The sequence below is a fragment of the Monodon monoceros genome, unplaced genomic scaffold (assembly GCF_005190385.1).
Source record: "Monodon monoceros isolate NGI ecotype Baffin Bay Population unplaced genomic scaffold, NGI_Narwhal_1 Super_Scaffold_17, whole genome shotgun sequence".
NCBI classification, from domain to species: domain Eukaryota; kingdom Metazoa; phylum Chordata; class Mammalia; order Artiodactyla; family Monodontidae; genus Monodon; species Monodon monoceros.
In genome coordinates, this window is record NW_021703773.1 from 23,422,777 (window position 1) to 23,438,536 (window position 15,760).

The following is a 15,760-nucleotide window of genomic DNA, read 5'->3' on the forward strand; positions in this document are numbered from 1 at the left end:
GTGTCTGTCTGCAGTCGGCCCGGTAGTCACGACCTAGGTGACCTACACCTTCTCTGCTCCCTCAGCACCTGAGAAGCCGCCCCCACCTCCCCCACCAGCCCCACGGGCCGCACCCACTGCGCACGCGCGGGCAGCGGCACGGGGGGGGCCCGGGTGGCGACGCCCACTGCGCACGCGCGCGCTCCGCCAACTCAGGGATCAGGGTAGCAACACAGCCGCGCGGAGCCGCGCTGGCCAATCAGCGCGGCCGGGGGCGGGGCTTCCCCGCGGCGCTCCCGGGTAGGCGGTGGGCGATTTCCGGCAATAAATCCGGACGGGCCGCCGTCAGGTGCCGGCTGGGGGTTGTCAGTGCGCCAGGTGGGGCCCGGACCGTCGGCGCGCCAGGTAAGGACTGGGACGCCGCGCGCGCTAGGTGGGGACTATGGGCGTCCGCGCATCAGGTGGGCACGGAGGCAGTCTGCCCGCCACACGGCGCGGCCCACCCGTCCTCAGCCCCACGCCCACCCTCCGCGTCCCGCAGCCCAGGTCCCCTCCCGCCCCCGCCTAAACCCGCTCCCACCGGGTCGGCCCCCTCCTCCCCCGGCCCGGGGCCTCCCGGACCACCCTTCCCCGGCCCGGCGTCTCCGGCGTCTGCCCTCCGGCCTCGTCCTCCCCAGCCCCTCCCGCGCGGGCACCTGCCCGGGCCTGCCCTAGTCCTCCCGGCGTCCGTCCTCTGCCCCCGTTCTGCTCCGGCCCCTCTTCGGTTGCCTTTCTTATTTTTCTTGAGCGGACGCGTTTCAATTTTGCGTCCTTCTCTTCGCGGTAAGCTCCGTTTGGACCCTTCTCCCAGCCCTGGCCCTGCTCAGACTCATCTTGAAGGAGTGTGGGGAATCGTGCCTTTTCCTGCGGAGCCCTCCTTTCTTACCTCTTCCAAATCCTTACCTCCAGCCCTAATCACAGAAGACACGTTATACCTTATTCTTTCGTGTTCCACTTTCCCCTCTTACGGGAAGGTTTTCCATTTCCGTGAGGCATCTGTGATTATCTCTCAGGCCTTCTTGCAGTAAACCCCATTTCTGATTCTCAGCCCTCGGTTTACCATTTCTTGATGGTCTTTCTGGATCAGATTCTTCCACATTTATAAGCCTTTTTCATGTTTGACCCTCAATTATTTGGAAATCTTGTAAGGAAGAGAAAGCAATAGAAAAAGCCAAATGCTTATCAAATTGAGGATCAGTCATTCTTATCTCAGAACAATGCAAATTATTTTCTCAAAATTTATGATGAAATTTCCAGTATAAGAAATACTGGAAGAGAAACTCCTTTGCCAGCTTTTTTCTCTGAATATGAAAGTGCCTTTTATTTTCACTGTAACTTGTTTGTTTCTTATCTGTTTGTAATGTGTATAGCCATAGCTCTTGCTCTACAGGTATAGGCTTTATTGTTCTGAAAATCAGTTTAGTAATTGAGGAGAGTAAGTACTGTTATACATGTAACCTTTTCAGATTTTTTAGAGCTGTTTCCTGTCATGTTTTCCTTGTCTTAGTGTTTTTATATTTAGATCAATCATTACTTTAGATCATATCTGATGATGTATGACATATAAGCTAAAAAATGTAAGAAAAAAACCCCTGCAGTTTTATGACATCTGTTTCTAATAGGGTGTTCAGGAATTGCTGTTTTAAAAATATAGTGGTAGAGCATGGATTGTGAATTGAGATTCCATGACTGTAAATCCCAGCTCCACCAAACTTTTTGCCTCAGTTTCTTCATCTATAAAATAGAGATTTAAAACTTTTAAATGCGGATTGCAACATTTCCTACCTTATACGGTAGTGTGAGGACTCAATGAGATAATAGAGGTAAATTGTCTAGGGTGATGCCTAACCCATACTGAGATCTAGTAAATGTTTGCTGCTGTTATCATTAGTTAACGGAAAGTGTGCTTGTTGAAGGAAAGACATTTCTTGTCTTGTGCAGGAGTTTCCACTGGCAAATGAACTTCATGAAGCCCTGTTCTCCTGCAGTGCTTCACCCCCATGTCCTGCCATATAAAATAGAGATTGAGGGAAGATCTACAGCAGATGGCCCCATATGTTCTCTGACATTAGTTGGCATGAAATGTGCACACAATTGCAGATTGTACCAGCTATTTTACAAGAGTAGCCACTTTTGAGTAGTTGCTCTTACACATTTAATAATTTTCAGGAGTAATTTCTAGTTCTTATTTTTGTATTTGGAAATTATCAAAACAAAGGTGATTTTAATTAAATTTATAACATGATAGCAATTCAGATCTTTTAGCAGAACAGATAAATACATTTCCATAAAAAATGATGGGTTGTCATCATTCCAAAAGTTTAACAGTATTTTTCAATTTGCAGACTTGTTAGATGCTTCAGACTGGGACTATTTTTGAAAATTTGAGACCCAAGCCTTTCACATTGCAACTCGTGTGTTTTTTCTTTCTGTTTTTTTTCTTTTCCCTGATGGCTTTTTTGTTATTGTTTGTAATATCTGTGCTTCCAGAATCTCTGCTTTAGTTCATGAACTAAAGCATAAAGTATAAAGATTACATATAAGTACTATATAAGGTTATATATTATAATAACCTATGATGGGAAAGAATATGAAAAAAAATGTACATAATTGAATCACTTTGCTGTACACCTGAAGCTCACACAACACTGTAAATCAACTATACTTCAATTTAAAAAAAGTTATATGCAAGTGTAAAGCATAAGTATAAAGATTATACACCTATATGGAATGGAATACACACATTTATTTTGAAACAAATCTTTTCCTCTGTGTTGAAAATAAAACTCTTGGAAATGTACTATTTTTATTTCCATGGTCCAGTTAGCTGCATTTCACTCCTTCCAACCCATGGAAATATAAACACTTAGCAGCTGAAAAATTCAGGCTAACTATATTTGTTTCTCACAGAGTTGTTAAAGTCAATATGAATGATCTGTAGAGTTTTGGTAGTTGTAAAGGAATCAATTATCTTACAGGAAACCCCTAGCTGACTCTTAACTTTACTGCAGAAACTTAGTGTAAATGTTATAGGGATTGCTTGTGAGGCCTGAATATAAGTGCATTAAGTGGTGAGTGGGCATGGTGTCTAAATAGGCAAGTACAATGTGTGTCATCAAGTCTTAAAATATCTTGTTATCGGAGGTGTTGGTAAGAAGTTTCTGTTAAGTAGTTTTTCTTTCTGCCTCTGTTCTCCCCTTCAGTCTGTCCTTCACACCCTGGCAAATTATTGTGAAAATAGCACGGCTCACATTGCTGGATTGCTCAAAAAGTTTAAATTATTTAGAGAATAAAGTCCAAACAATTTTGATATTCTGCGTTCTCCTAGTCCCCTTTCCAATCTGTTCTCTATTTCAGCCAGCCTATTCCGCTTATTCTCAAACATGTCACATGTATTCCTGTCTTCATTTTTTTCACCCACCATTTCTGTGATTGGTATTTTTTTCCTTTCTTCATTCACTTAAGATCTAACCATGCTTTAAGGCCAAGCTCATGTCCTAGTTTCTCTTCAGAGGTTTCCCAGGTGGTTTGCTTTTTACTCTGAGTTTCTTTTAGTTATTCTCTCTTTACCACTCATTTAGTACTCATATTACAAGATTGCATGTATGCACATTTATATATATGTATATATTTAATGAGAAACCAATTTTATTAATTTAAATATATGAAGACTTCTAAATTCTACAAGAAAGGAAAAAACTAAAATAATAAATTTGTAAAGTCTGTGAGCATACAGATCACAAAAGAAAAAAGGAAACATACTGGGGACAATTCTTCAACTGCATCAGGAATCAAATAATATAGGTTAACAATGTCACCATTTCTGCCTTTCAGATCAGCAAGTCGTGTTCTATAAAAATTGTCACGTGGGTAATACATTTTCATCTAATAAAAGAAATATTAAAAATAAAAATGCCTCAAATAAAAAATAATGTAAAATCACTTGAAATTCAAACATGCAGAGATATTCACTGTTTACATTTTGCTATATCTGCTTTCAGATTTTTTTCTATACACACATATATAAATTTGTGCCTGCATGTAGAAATACACAGAAGTATCACATATATTTTCCTAAAACTTGCTTTGCTTTCACTTAATATACTGTGAATATCTTTTCATGTTAACATATATTTGCACAATTATTGTTAATAGCCATTTACAATCCCAGTGTAATAACAAATATATTTAACAAAACCTCTTTTAGATATTTTAATTGTTTATAGTTGTTACAGTTTGTTCCTGTTACAGAGAATTCTTCAAGGGACAGTTTTCTACGTAACATCCCCCCTGCCCCGGTTTTATTGAGATATAACTGACATATAACACTATGTAAGTTTAAGGTGTACATCTTGATGATTTGACTTGCATACATCATGAAATGATTACCACAATAGGTTTAGTGAACATCTATCATCTCCTATAGATACAACATTAAAGAAAAAGAAAAAATATTTTTCCTCATGATGAGAACTCTTAGTAAACTTAAGATTTACTGTTTTAATAACTTTCAAATATAATGTGCAGCAGTGTTAATTATCGTTTTGTACATTACATCCTTAGTGCTTATTTATTTTATGACTGTTGGTTTGTACATTTTGACTGCACATACGCATATATTTTTTTTTTACGCATATATTTTTAATATATTTTAAATATACTTACATATATTGTGTGTGGAGGGGGTTTTCATTTGTTTTTTTAGTTCCTCAAGGGTTTACTGGTATACCCTTAGGGAAGGGACACATAAGGTAATGACACATTTAGTCTGTGTTTATATGTTTGTCATTGAAGTAATACTGTATTTGACCTATTAGCAATATTCTGCACAGTTGCCACTTGATTTTTTTTAAACGCAGTTTAAATATGATATTGAGAGATAAACTTTGGCAATTGTCAGAGGTGGTCCTCAAAGACATTCTTCTGTTGTTTGTGTTTTATGAGACTAAATTTGTCGTTTAAGCATCATCTACTACATCATGGTACTTGCCTTCTTTCGTAAAAGTATTCTCTGGCTTCTGTCTGAAGCGTCATGAAAAAGTATCAGACACCTGCTATTGGAGACAACCTTAAATAATCTGGATGGACTAGACATGGGTGGTGGCTTTTGCATTTTAGGGTGATCAGTAGTTGTGAAACAAGTGTGTGAGATGAGGCTTATCAAAATAGTTTTGAAATTTAAGGAATTATTTTTAATTATCTTCTAAAGAAAGAATTTCAGTTAAACAATATATGACTGAAAACAATGTGTTCTGATTATTACTTAGTTTAGCAAGGTTTTGAGATCCTCTTGGTACAAAGGAAAATTACTTCATCATACGTTTCATGTTGAGCGCTTGTAGTTGACACAGGAATATTGTTGAAGAGTTATAATTTCCCTCTGAAATTTTTTTGTCTCTTCTAAGCCAGTATAAATGCCTATTTAATGGCCTATTTTTTGTTAGGTACATTAAATATATTTGGGAGATGGTATTTGAACACTTTCATCTCTTGTGTACTCTATGATATGATGTGATATGATACTTCCACATTAGTGAAATATCCCAAATCTACGTTGTCGGACATGAGATTAATATAACACATTACTCTATGGAAACTTTTTGTTGAGTCATCAACTACCTTTTTGTAGCTAAACACGATGTATACTTTTTAATTCTTACCGTACTGGCTTCTTTATAACACTTGCCTCTCTGTTGATCATTTCTTTCTTAAACCCATTCTTCTCTTGCCTTCCCACTTCCCCTACGTCCGTGGCTTTTCCTGTTCGGTGTCCTTTCTCGTGGCTTGTCTTCACCTGCTTGTCCCTTCAGTGTCAGCGACCCTTGAAGCTGGCCCCTTGGCTTTCTTCTGTCCCCACGCCGTCTGGTCTCTGTCTGTACAGTCTAGATGCTGGCGGTTTTCCTGCCTTGCTCTCCAGCCTTACCCTCCCCTCTGAGCCATTCATTCAGTGATTGTTGAGCTACCCTTGTGCGCCGGGCATCGTTCCAAGTGTTGGGATACAGAGTTGAACAAGACATCGCGTTTTCTTGAGGAAGGCAGACTGTAGCCATGTAAGTAATTTCAGACAGCATTTATTACTAGGAAGGCACTAGGCGCTGGCAGAGACTGAGTAGCCCTGAGGTCTTTGTGAAGCTCAGGTCTGGTTGAACTGTCTCCCTGCGGAGTGGAGCTTCCTTTCTCGGCCGCTTGGTGTCCTCAGAGTGCAGTCCAGCTCCTTTGACTTTGTTTGCCCCCAGTGGCCTCTCCATTCTCACTTCCAGCCACTCCCCACTCCCCCCTTACATGGTCAGCCTCAGGCAGACTGGACTGTGTACAGGGCTGAGCATCAGTGTTTCATGTTCTGTTGCTTCTAATTTCTGGCATGAGTTTTCTCTTCGGTGTCATATTCCTTTTCTTCCTCACTCCCTGACTGCTTGTTCTTCAGGCATGAGCTGAGACGTCACCTCTGGGAAATCTTTCATGACACGTGCAGGGTTGGGCTAATAAATCCACCAGTCCCCATCTGTCTTATTTTAGTACAACTGAAGTCCTGTGTTACCTTCAGTGTTTCACCTCAGTGTCTAGCTGGCATGTAAGGCACGTGCAGACATTTAAATATTAAGAATTGTATTCGTTAAAGTTAACGAATAAATGTTCTAAATGAAAAGAAACTTACATCAATTACACATACATTTTTAACTTAAATTATAGGAGAGCTATGCCATTTTTGGGCCAGGACTGGAGATCTCCTGGATGGAGCTGGATTAAAACAGAAGACGGCTGGAAAAGATGTGAACCCTGGAGTGAGGGACTTGAAGGAGAGAATGACCGGTGTGGCGCCAGCCACGGCACGTGAGTCGCAGCTCAGCAGAGCCACACCGTCCCCGCCTGACTCTTACGGCTTCACCTGTTGGAGCCCATGACTTACTGCTTGGCTGAGAGTCCCCCCCCGCACCTGCACAAGGCTGGTGTAAGGAAACAAGTTACTAGCCAAAGTCTGAGCCTGGTAGATCGCCTAGTGCCCATGCACAGATGCTGCCGTCTTCTTTTTAATTTGAGACGTTTAACCCTTACAGTAGTCCGAGAGATAGGTATTATTCTTATTAACCTCCCATTACAGCTGAGGAACCTGAAGGAATTAAAAGATGTAGTTTTGGCGGCCTGCGTCAGAGGCCCACGGTGACAGTGGCTTGGCACGAGACAGGAGTATAGTCTTCTCTGTCAGAGGCCTGAGTTGGTAAGGTGGCCTTTAGCTCTGCCATCCCCAGAGGGTAGCCTCGTCGGCGGGGTTCAGGGTGGAGTTCTGCCCTCACCTCCGCGTTGCGCTTGGCAAGGTAGAGGAGGAGGGTACCTGTGCCAAACCTCACGGGCTGGAGTGGGAGCTGCAGGGCAGGCTGGGGGTTGTGGTCTTTCTCCAGATGAAAGTGAGAGATTGCATGGATGCAGGAGCAGGCCCGCATGGCCGTGGTGTGCTCACCCGCAATCCCCGTCACAAGTGTATTTGAGCATTTGGAGGATTGGGGAGGTCTGCAGACCTCTTCCTCCAAAGTGTCACGGGTCTAGTCATCCATTTTACTGCATGTGTTTATCTCACATTTGCATAACTATCAATTGTGTATTTCGAACTGACAGGTCATCTGTTTTTCTGTTAGGAATTTGGTACCTTTAGACTGGAGATTGGGGTTTGCGGTATTTAAAGCAGAAATTAATTTTATATTTAAGATTATAGGAAGGATAACACACAGTGTTCGTTGAATTTATATTGTGGCATTTCTCTGCCATTCTGAATTCTAAAATGTCAGTTTAAAAAAAGCTGTGATGCATGAAATAGAATGTTACTGCTACTTCTACACTAAGGAATTTGCATGTGTTTTTTTCCTCATGTATTCTTTATTTCCTCTCATTCCAAACATGTTGTGAATATCGAAGAATACTTTTTTCTCGTATATGCATAGAATTAGAGGCATACAATCAAGACCTTTGCATGATAAACTCCATGTTCTCCTGTCTCCCTTCCCTCCTTCCCCACAGACACTCCCACTCACCCACTCCTATTCACACTTATTTGAAAATCATTTGAAATATAAGTGGTGCTGGCAGAGGCCTCTCTGTGTGGGTGTCCTCACAGGGACAGAGGCTGTGTCACAGCAGCCGTGGACTCTCCACCACAGGTGGAGTGAAGACACCTTGCTCCCATCCAGGTGCCTCGCAAGTCTGGGTGCCTTCTCTTTATACAAATGGTATATGTAATTACCAACCTTACATAAACTTTACAAACAGGATGGGACCGTGGGCAACTCACTCACTCCCTGCCAGAGAACATGGTGGGACCGTTGTAAATGAATTGTTCTCAGACCCTTGCAGTTGGACTTTTAGTTTTCATCTTTGTTAAGTTCATCCTGAATCTTTATCAGCTTCATCTAGAACACACAAAGATGTGTGGATCAGAGATGTTTTTATTAATTACCTTCTGTGAACGGAGAGAGTGTTGGTCTTCCCAGCCCAGTGCTTACTCCAGACCCTTCACAGTGAGGGACCAGGAGAAGGTGACTTTGCTTTGCTTGTCCACAGAAAGGATGTGGCTGTCCCCTCCTCTCCAGAGGGGGCTCCTTGGAAACAGAAGGAGCCTGAGTCCTGCCTGTGCTCCTTTGGTGTGTAGATAAATCCCTCCATGAGCCAGACCTGAGATGCCTCTGGTTTTGTGATTACACATGCTGTTGTATGTGCTCAGTCTATACCGTATGTCAGGCATTTACTGTGTATTCCCAGTGCTGGGATCCAGCAGTAAACAGAAAGAGGCAAAACCCATGCCTGGAGGAGCTTGCATTCTAGTGGGACAGTCAGATGAAGGACAAAAGGAGCTCCGTGTGGTCTGTTCCGTGTCTTAAGCGCTGTGAAGGAAAAAACCTGGGGTGGGAGGGGAGACCGTTGGGGTGGGGGTGGTACATGGAAGTATCGCGGGGGGGCCTCTCTGAGAAGGGTCAGCTGAATGACACCTTGGGCACCGAGAGGGCGGCCCAGGTGGGGAAGGGAGAGCAGAGACCCCGAGGCAGGTGTCATGAACTCGGGAGCAGCGGGGACAGCAAGGTGGGTGGGATGAGGGGCAGCAGGGGACCAGATGCCAGCGTGGCCATGGCCGGTCATGAAGGGCCAGCAGGGTTTTCTCAGAGCTAGACGGGTCAGTGGTTTGGAGCAGAGAGAGGGGGCTTTTGTTCAGGTTTGTGTTTTAACAGGCTCCTTCTGGCTTTTTTGTTGGAAATGGGCTGCAGAGACGTGAGGCAGAGCAGATAGACGCATTCCTAAGAGCCTGTGTAATGACCCAAGTGAGAAATGACTGTGGCTCAGAGAGGATGGAGGTGGCGGGTGATGAGAAGTACTCAGATTCAGATGTTTTGCAAGTGGAGCTGGTAGGTTGCTGAGAGGTGGAGTGGGTGGGCAGTGCGGGGGGCGTCGGCAAAGGCAGGCAGGTGTTCAGCCTGCGCAGCTGGGGTGTGGCCGTTCGTCTGATGACAGTGGAGTCTGACCGTGTACCTTCCTGTGCATGCGCGAGATCCTCAGGGCTCGTGCCTGGGAGTGGAGCTGCTGGGTCACGGGCAGGCCCACCTTCCATTTTCCAACGAGGTGGTATCTATTTCTGCTCCTGCTGTCAGTGCGTGTTCATCTGACCACACTGCTCATCCTTTTTTCCCATTTTTTATTTCTTGGAAGTAAATCTGGGCAGAGAAGAATAAGCTCAACGTCATTAGTCAGCAGGGAAGTGCAGGCAATCTGGGAAGACACACGTCGCGGCGAGCCTGAGATCACAGTGCAATGAGGGGTCAGCAGCAGACCAGCTAGAAACGTACCGGAAGTTCCAGGGGAGTGAGACAGCCGACGTGGCCTAGACAGAAGTGTGGAGAAAGTGTTCACCTTCCAGATAAGGTGCCATGACACACCTACCACAGCGGCTACAGTTAACAAACAACAGAACGTTACAGGTGCTGGTGAGGGCAGTGCCGAGTGCTGGCAAGAATGTCCTCTCGTAAGCTTGATGGGAGTGTAGAATGGCACAGCCACTTTGCTGACTAGTTTGGTACTTTTTTATTAAGTTAAACATATAGCTGCCGTATGACCCAGCATCTCAGTCCTAGGTATTTACCCAAGGAAAATGGAAGTTTATGTTTACACAATACCTGTATGTGAACGTTAATAGCAGCTTTTTTCCAGTAATTGCCAAAGCTTGGACATCACCCATGCTCTTCAGCTCTCCAGGGGAGGGCCACTCAGGAGCGAAAGGAACAAACCGTTGATTGACACAACGTGATGAATCTTAGTTTCATCTTGCTTAGTGAGAAAAACTAAACCCAAGAGGCTTCATATTGTGTGATTCCATTTATATGGCCTTCTGGAAAAAGAGGTGAAAAACAGACCAGTGGATGCGAGGGGTCTAGAGGTAGGGGAAGGAGTTGATTACACAGATGGCAGGAGGCTTTTTGGGGAGTCGTAGAGCTGCCCTGTAGGGAAGGCGCCGGTCCCTTTACGACTCTGCATTCGTCAAAACCCCTGGAGTTGTGCAGCACGAAAAGCAAATTTTGCTCTGTGTAAATCTTAAAAAAAAAACCAACCAGGATGTGTGTGACGGGGAGCTGGTCACCCAAATGATGTCAACTGTGACAGATGGATGTGATTGTGTTACAGACGAACCCCATAACCACACTGAGGTGGGTGTGGAAGAAAGGAGCTGACCTGGGAACTTGGGAAAACCATGTTGACAGGATATTGTCAGGCTATAGACAGACACTCTAGGTGGTACATGTGCTTCTCATGCCCCAGGGTGTGGGTTAGCAGTTCTGAAACTATTTATCATGTATACTAGGGTTGAGCAGAGTGAGTAAATAGATGCAGATAATGACAGCCAGATCTCTCACTTTGGAGAAGGAAGTCACAAAATCATGCTAGACTGTACCTTGTGGTGCTGGATTGGTGGTGGTGGTGTCAGTGTTACTCATGCGGTTGTTGCTCTTGTGGGTGGGTGGGTGGGTAGATAGGGATCGGTGTGTAGGTGAATTAATATAACATGTTCCCCAGTTCTGTCTTCTGGGAGGCCAAGAGCGGTGGTGCCCCAGTAGCAATGAGCAGACTGAACACCAGGATCTTTGTTTTGAAGGGTTCCTGGGGAAGTGGTTGATTCCAGAGCTGGGTTACGGAAATAATAAGCTGAGCCTAGAGCATCTTGTGGTGTCCAAAAGTAAGGAAATACTTAAAAAAAAAAAGGGGGGGTGCGGATGGGAATATGTCAGATGTCAAAAGGGCAGAGGCCAACCTGAAAGCAGTCCAGTGGCCAAAGCTGGAGCCATTTGAGCAAAAAGCAAATAATGGTGGTATTGGATTATAACTCAAAGGAGAAGATAAATACCCCTGAGTTTATGGGGATATAACACATGAATAAGTGGGGAAGAAGGGACAGCTCTTCCTGACAGAATAATTCCAGTTAGTGAATGTGGAAGGAATAGGGAAGTAGAGTGTCACCATTAGGACACCACAGTAATGATGGCTGCAGGCCGAGTCCACTGATAGATGCTGAGATTAGTGGGTGAGATGTTAAGGAAGAGCAATATTTGCAAAGCGTCCTCCAAAATATCTATGAATTCACAAAGGGAAAACAGTAGCTTTACAGTTGAGAACCCTGGCAGATCCCACCTTAACCGAGTGATCCAGGTGACATGACCAGGAGCAAGACACAGGGGCAGCGTGTACCCTGATCGCATAGGTCCGGATGGGGTCCTGGAACAGCGAAGGGCACCAGCGGGAGGCTGGCGAGACACAGGTCTGTGGGCGAGTCAGCGGTACTGTGCCAGCATCCACTCCTGGCTTTGGTTGCCGTCCTGCATTTATGTGAGATGGTGGGGAAGCTGGGGGTGGGGACTTTGTACTATTTTTGCAACTCTTCTTGAAGTCTAAACCGATCTTTGAAAGTTGCTTTAAAAAGTCACCATTGAGAACATCAACAGGCAAGCCAGTGACTGGGAGAAAGTATCGTGTTTTGTAAGCTGTCACTAAGTTGTTTTCTCGGCTCCGTTCTACCTGCTCACACCTCCCTGTGACGCTGCAGCCGGTGGGCCCTGCTAGGCCCTGCCTGGGGAGGGTGCCACGGGGCCTGTGGGGTGGGACTGGGGCAGCTGCTGCTGGGGCCTTTCTGTACCTGTCCCCCCAGGTCGGCAGCACTGGACTGTCCCTCCCAGCTTTTCTGACATTTGCAGACCTGGCTCATCGTGTCCCTTCAACACCAGATGCTGGTGCCCCCACCCCACCCCGCAGGTGGATCCCAGGCCCTCGAGGCTTCTCATCTGAGCTCAGACTCCAGCACCAGCCAACAGTGCTTCCTCCTGCTGGTTCCAGCCTGTGCCCTTCGCTCTCCCAGTGCAGTGTGGTGACAGCTGTTTGCAGTCACTACCTCTGGAATGCTTCAGTGTTCTTTTCGGCTTTTAGGTTACCTAGTTAACAATGTTTTGTATATATTTGTACATTTTCATTTTAAGTTTCTCAGTTAAAATAATTGATGTGGCTTCTGTGTCCTGGTTGAACTCAGCTGTTACACTGACAGCTGTTCTTCCAGGATTTTGGCAACTTAGTAGAGACAAGCAACTCAGTTAGCAACTGGGAGAATGACTTGGACAAACGTGCAAATGGCCAGTAAGATAAAAGTTCAAATCTTTAGTTATCAAGGAAACTAAATTAAAACCCCAGTGATGTGCACCTTCTTCTTGGTTTTGTTGTAAACCTAAAACTGCTCTAAAAAATAAAGGCTTTTAAAAAAGCCACAGTGAGGTAGAACTATCCACCCACCAGAATAGCTGGAATTAAAAAGGCTGACAATAAATGGTGATGCAGATGTGGAGCAAACGGAACTCCCCTTTTCAGCTTTTCACCACTGAGCATGATGATAGCTGTGGGCTTATCATATATGGCCTTTATTATGGTAAGGTACGTTCCCTCTATACCCTCTTTATTGAGAGTTTTATTGTAAATGGATGTTGAATTTTGACAAACGCTTTTTTGCTTCTATTGAGCGATCCTATGATTTTTTTTACTTCATTTTGTTCATGTGGTGTCTTACACTGTTTAATTTGCGGATGTTGAACCGTCCTTGCATCCCTAGAATAAATCTCACCTGGTTATGGTATATGAACCTTTTAATGTATTGTTGAATTCAGTTTGCTAGTGTTTTGTTGAGGATTTTTGCATCTGTGTTCATCATTGGTATTGGCCTGTAATTTTCTTGTGGTTTGCTTGTGTGGTTTTGGTATCAGGGTAATGCTGGCCTCACAAAATGACTTTGGGAAGTGTTCCCTCCTCTTTGATTTTTTTGGGAGACTTTGAAAAGGATTGGTATTAATTATTCTTTAAATGTTTGTTAGAATTCACTAGTGAAGCTCTCTGGTCCTGGACTTTTGTTTGTTGGGAGGTTTTTGGTTACTGATTCAATCTCCTTACTCTTAATCAGTCTGTTCAGATTTTCTCTTTCCTCATTATTTAGTCTTGGTAGGTTGTGAGTTTCTGGGAACTTAACCATTTCTCCAGGGTTGTCCAATGTGTTGGCATATAATTGTTCATAGTAGTCTCTTAAGATCCTTTATTTCAGTGGTGTGAGCTGTGATGTCTCCTCTTTCATTTCTGACTCTGAGTCCTCTCTCTTTTCTCCTTGGTGAGTCTTGCTAAATGTTTGTCAATTTTGTTTATCTTTTCAGAGAACCAGCTCTTAGTTTCATTGATCTTTTCCATTGTCTTCCTACTATTTTTTCCATTGTGGTTTTTTTTTTTTTTTTTTGGCGGTACCTGGGCCTCTCACTGTTGTGGCCTCTCCTGTTGCAGAGCACAGGCTCCAGACGCGCAGGCTCAGCGGCCATGGCTCACCGGCCCCCCAGCCGCTCCGTGGCATGTGGGATCTTCCTGGACCGGGGCACGAACCCGTGTCCCCTGCGTCGGCAGGCGGACTCTCAACCACTGTGCCACCAGGGAAGCCCTTTTCCATTGCTTTTACGCTTTGTTCTTCTTTTCTAGTTCCTTGAAATACAAAGTTACATTATTTAAGGTTTCTCTTGTTTCTTGGTGTAGGCACTTATCACTATGAACTTTCCTCTGAGAATTGCTTTTGCTGTATACCCTAAGTTTTGGTATGTTGTATTTCCATTTTCATTTGTCTCAAGGTATTTTTTTCATTTCTCCTTTGAATTCTTCTTTGGCCCATTGGTTGTTCATTAACATGTGTTTAATCTACACATATTTGTGCATTTTCCAGTCTTTGTCTTGTAATTGCTTTCTTGTTTCATATCATCAGGGTCAGAAATGTGCTTGATATGATTTCAGTCTTTTTTAAATTTATTGAGACTTGTTTTGTGGCCTTATAATATGATCCATCCTGGAGAATGTTTCCTGTGCTCTTGAGAAGAATGTGTATTCTCTTGTTTTTGGATGGAATGTTCTATATATGTCTGTTAAGTCCATGTGGTCTAATATGTCATTTAAGTCACCTCCTATTGTTGTATTGCTGTCTATTTCTCCTTTTAGGTCTGTTAATATTTGTTTTATTTATTTAGGTGCTCCTGTGTTTACAAATGTTATATCCTCTTGTTGGGTTGATCTGCTTATCATTATATAATGACCTCCTTTGTCTCTTATTAGAGTCTTTGTCTTAAAGTCTATTTTGTCTATTTCTGATGTAAGTTTAGCTACCCCAGTTTTCTTTTGGTTTCCATTTGCCTGGACTATCTTTTTCCACTCCTTCACTTTCAGTCTTAGTGTGTCCTTGCATCTGAAGTGAGTGTCTTGTAGGCAGCATATATATTGGTCTTGTTTTTTTAATCCATGCAGCCACTCTGTGTCTTTCAATTGGAGAATTTAGTCCATTTACATTTAATGTAAATATTGATTGGTATGTACTTATTGCCATTTTGTTAATTTCTGGCTGTTTTGTAATTCCTTTGTTCCTTTCTTCTTCTCTTGTTTACTTCCTTTGTGGTTTGATGACTTTCTTTAGTGGTATGCTTAGTTCCCTGTGTCTTTATCTTTTGTGTATCTACTATAGATTTTTGCTTCGTGGTTACCACAGGCCTTACATAAAACAACCTGTATTTGTAATAGTCTGTTTTAAGTTGATAACATCTTATGTTTTGAATGCATTCTAAAGCTACATTTTTACTCTCCCTCCACGTTTTATATTTTTGGTGTCGATTTACATCTTTCTATGTTGTGTATCCATTAACAAATTATTGTAGTCATAGTTATTTTTACTACTAATATTTTTGTTTTTTAACCTGCATACTGTCTTTATGAGTGATTAACCCACTGCCTTTACATTAGATTATTCTTAACTTTACTGTATTTTTACCTTTACAAGTGGGATTTATACTTTCATGTTTCCCTCTTTGTATTTAGCACCCTTTCATTTCGGCTTAAAGGCATCCCTTTAATATTTCTTGTAGGGCTGTTCTAGTCATGATGAACTCCTTTAACTTTTGCTTCTCTGGAAAATTCTTTATTTCTTCTCAATTCTGAAGGACAATTTACTGAGTAGAGTATTCTTGGTTGGTAGGTTTTTTGTTTTTTTTCCAGCACTTTGAATATATTGTTCCACTCCCTTCTGGCCTACAGAGTTGCTACTGAAAAATCTGCTGATATTCTTATGGAGATTCCCTTGTATGTAAGGAATTGCTTTTCTCTTGCTGCTTTTAAGACTCTTCTCTTGTTTTTAACTTTCGACACTTTAATCATAATGTATCTTGGT

The 15,760-nt window shown here is 43.1% G+C and overlaps 1 protein-coding gene across 7 annotated transcripts in view; it reads left to right on the forward strand.

The window, feature by feature from the left end:
• Positions 1 to 254: 254 nt before the first annotated feature.
• FBXO25 (F-box protein 25) overlaps positions 255 to 15,760 on the forward strand; it is a 50,908-nt gene continuing 35,402 nt past the window's right edge. For all 7 annotated transcript variants that reach the window (XM_029226581.1, XM_029226585.1, XM_029226583.1 and 4 more), the window contains exons 1-2: positions 255 to 384; positions 6,709 to 6,849. In XM_029226581.1, the coding sequence (XP_029082414.1) occupies positions 6,716 to 6,849 (134 nt within the window). In that variant the 5' untranslated portion in view covers positions 255 to 384; positions 6,709 to 6,715. The remainder of the gene's footprint in view (positions 385 to 6,708; positions 6,850 to 15,760) is intronic.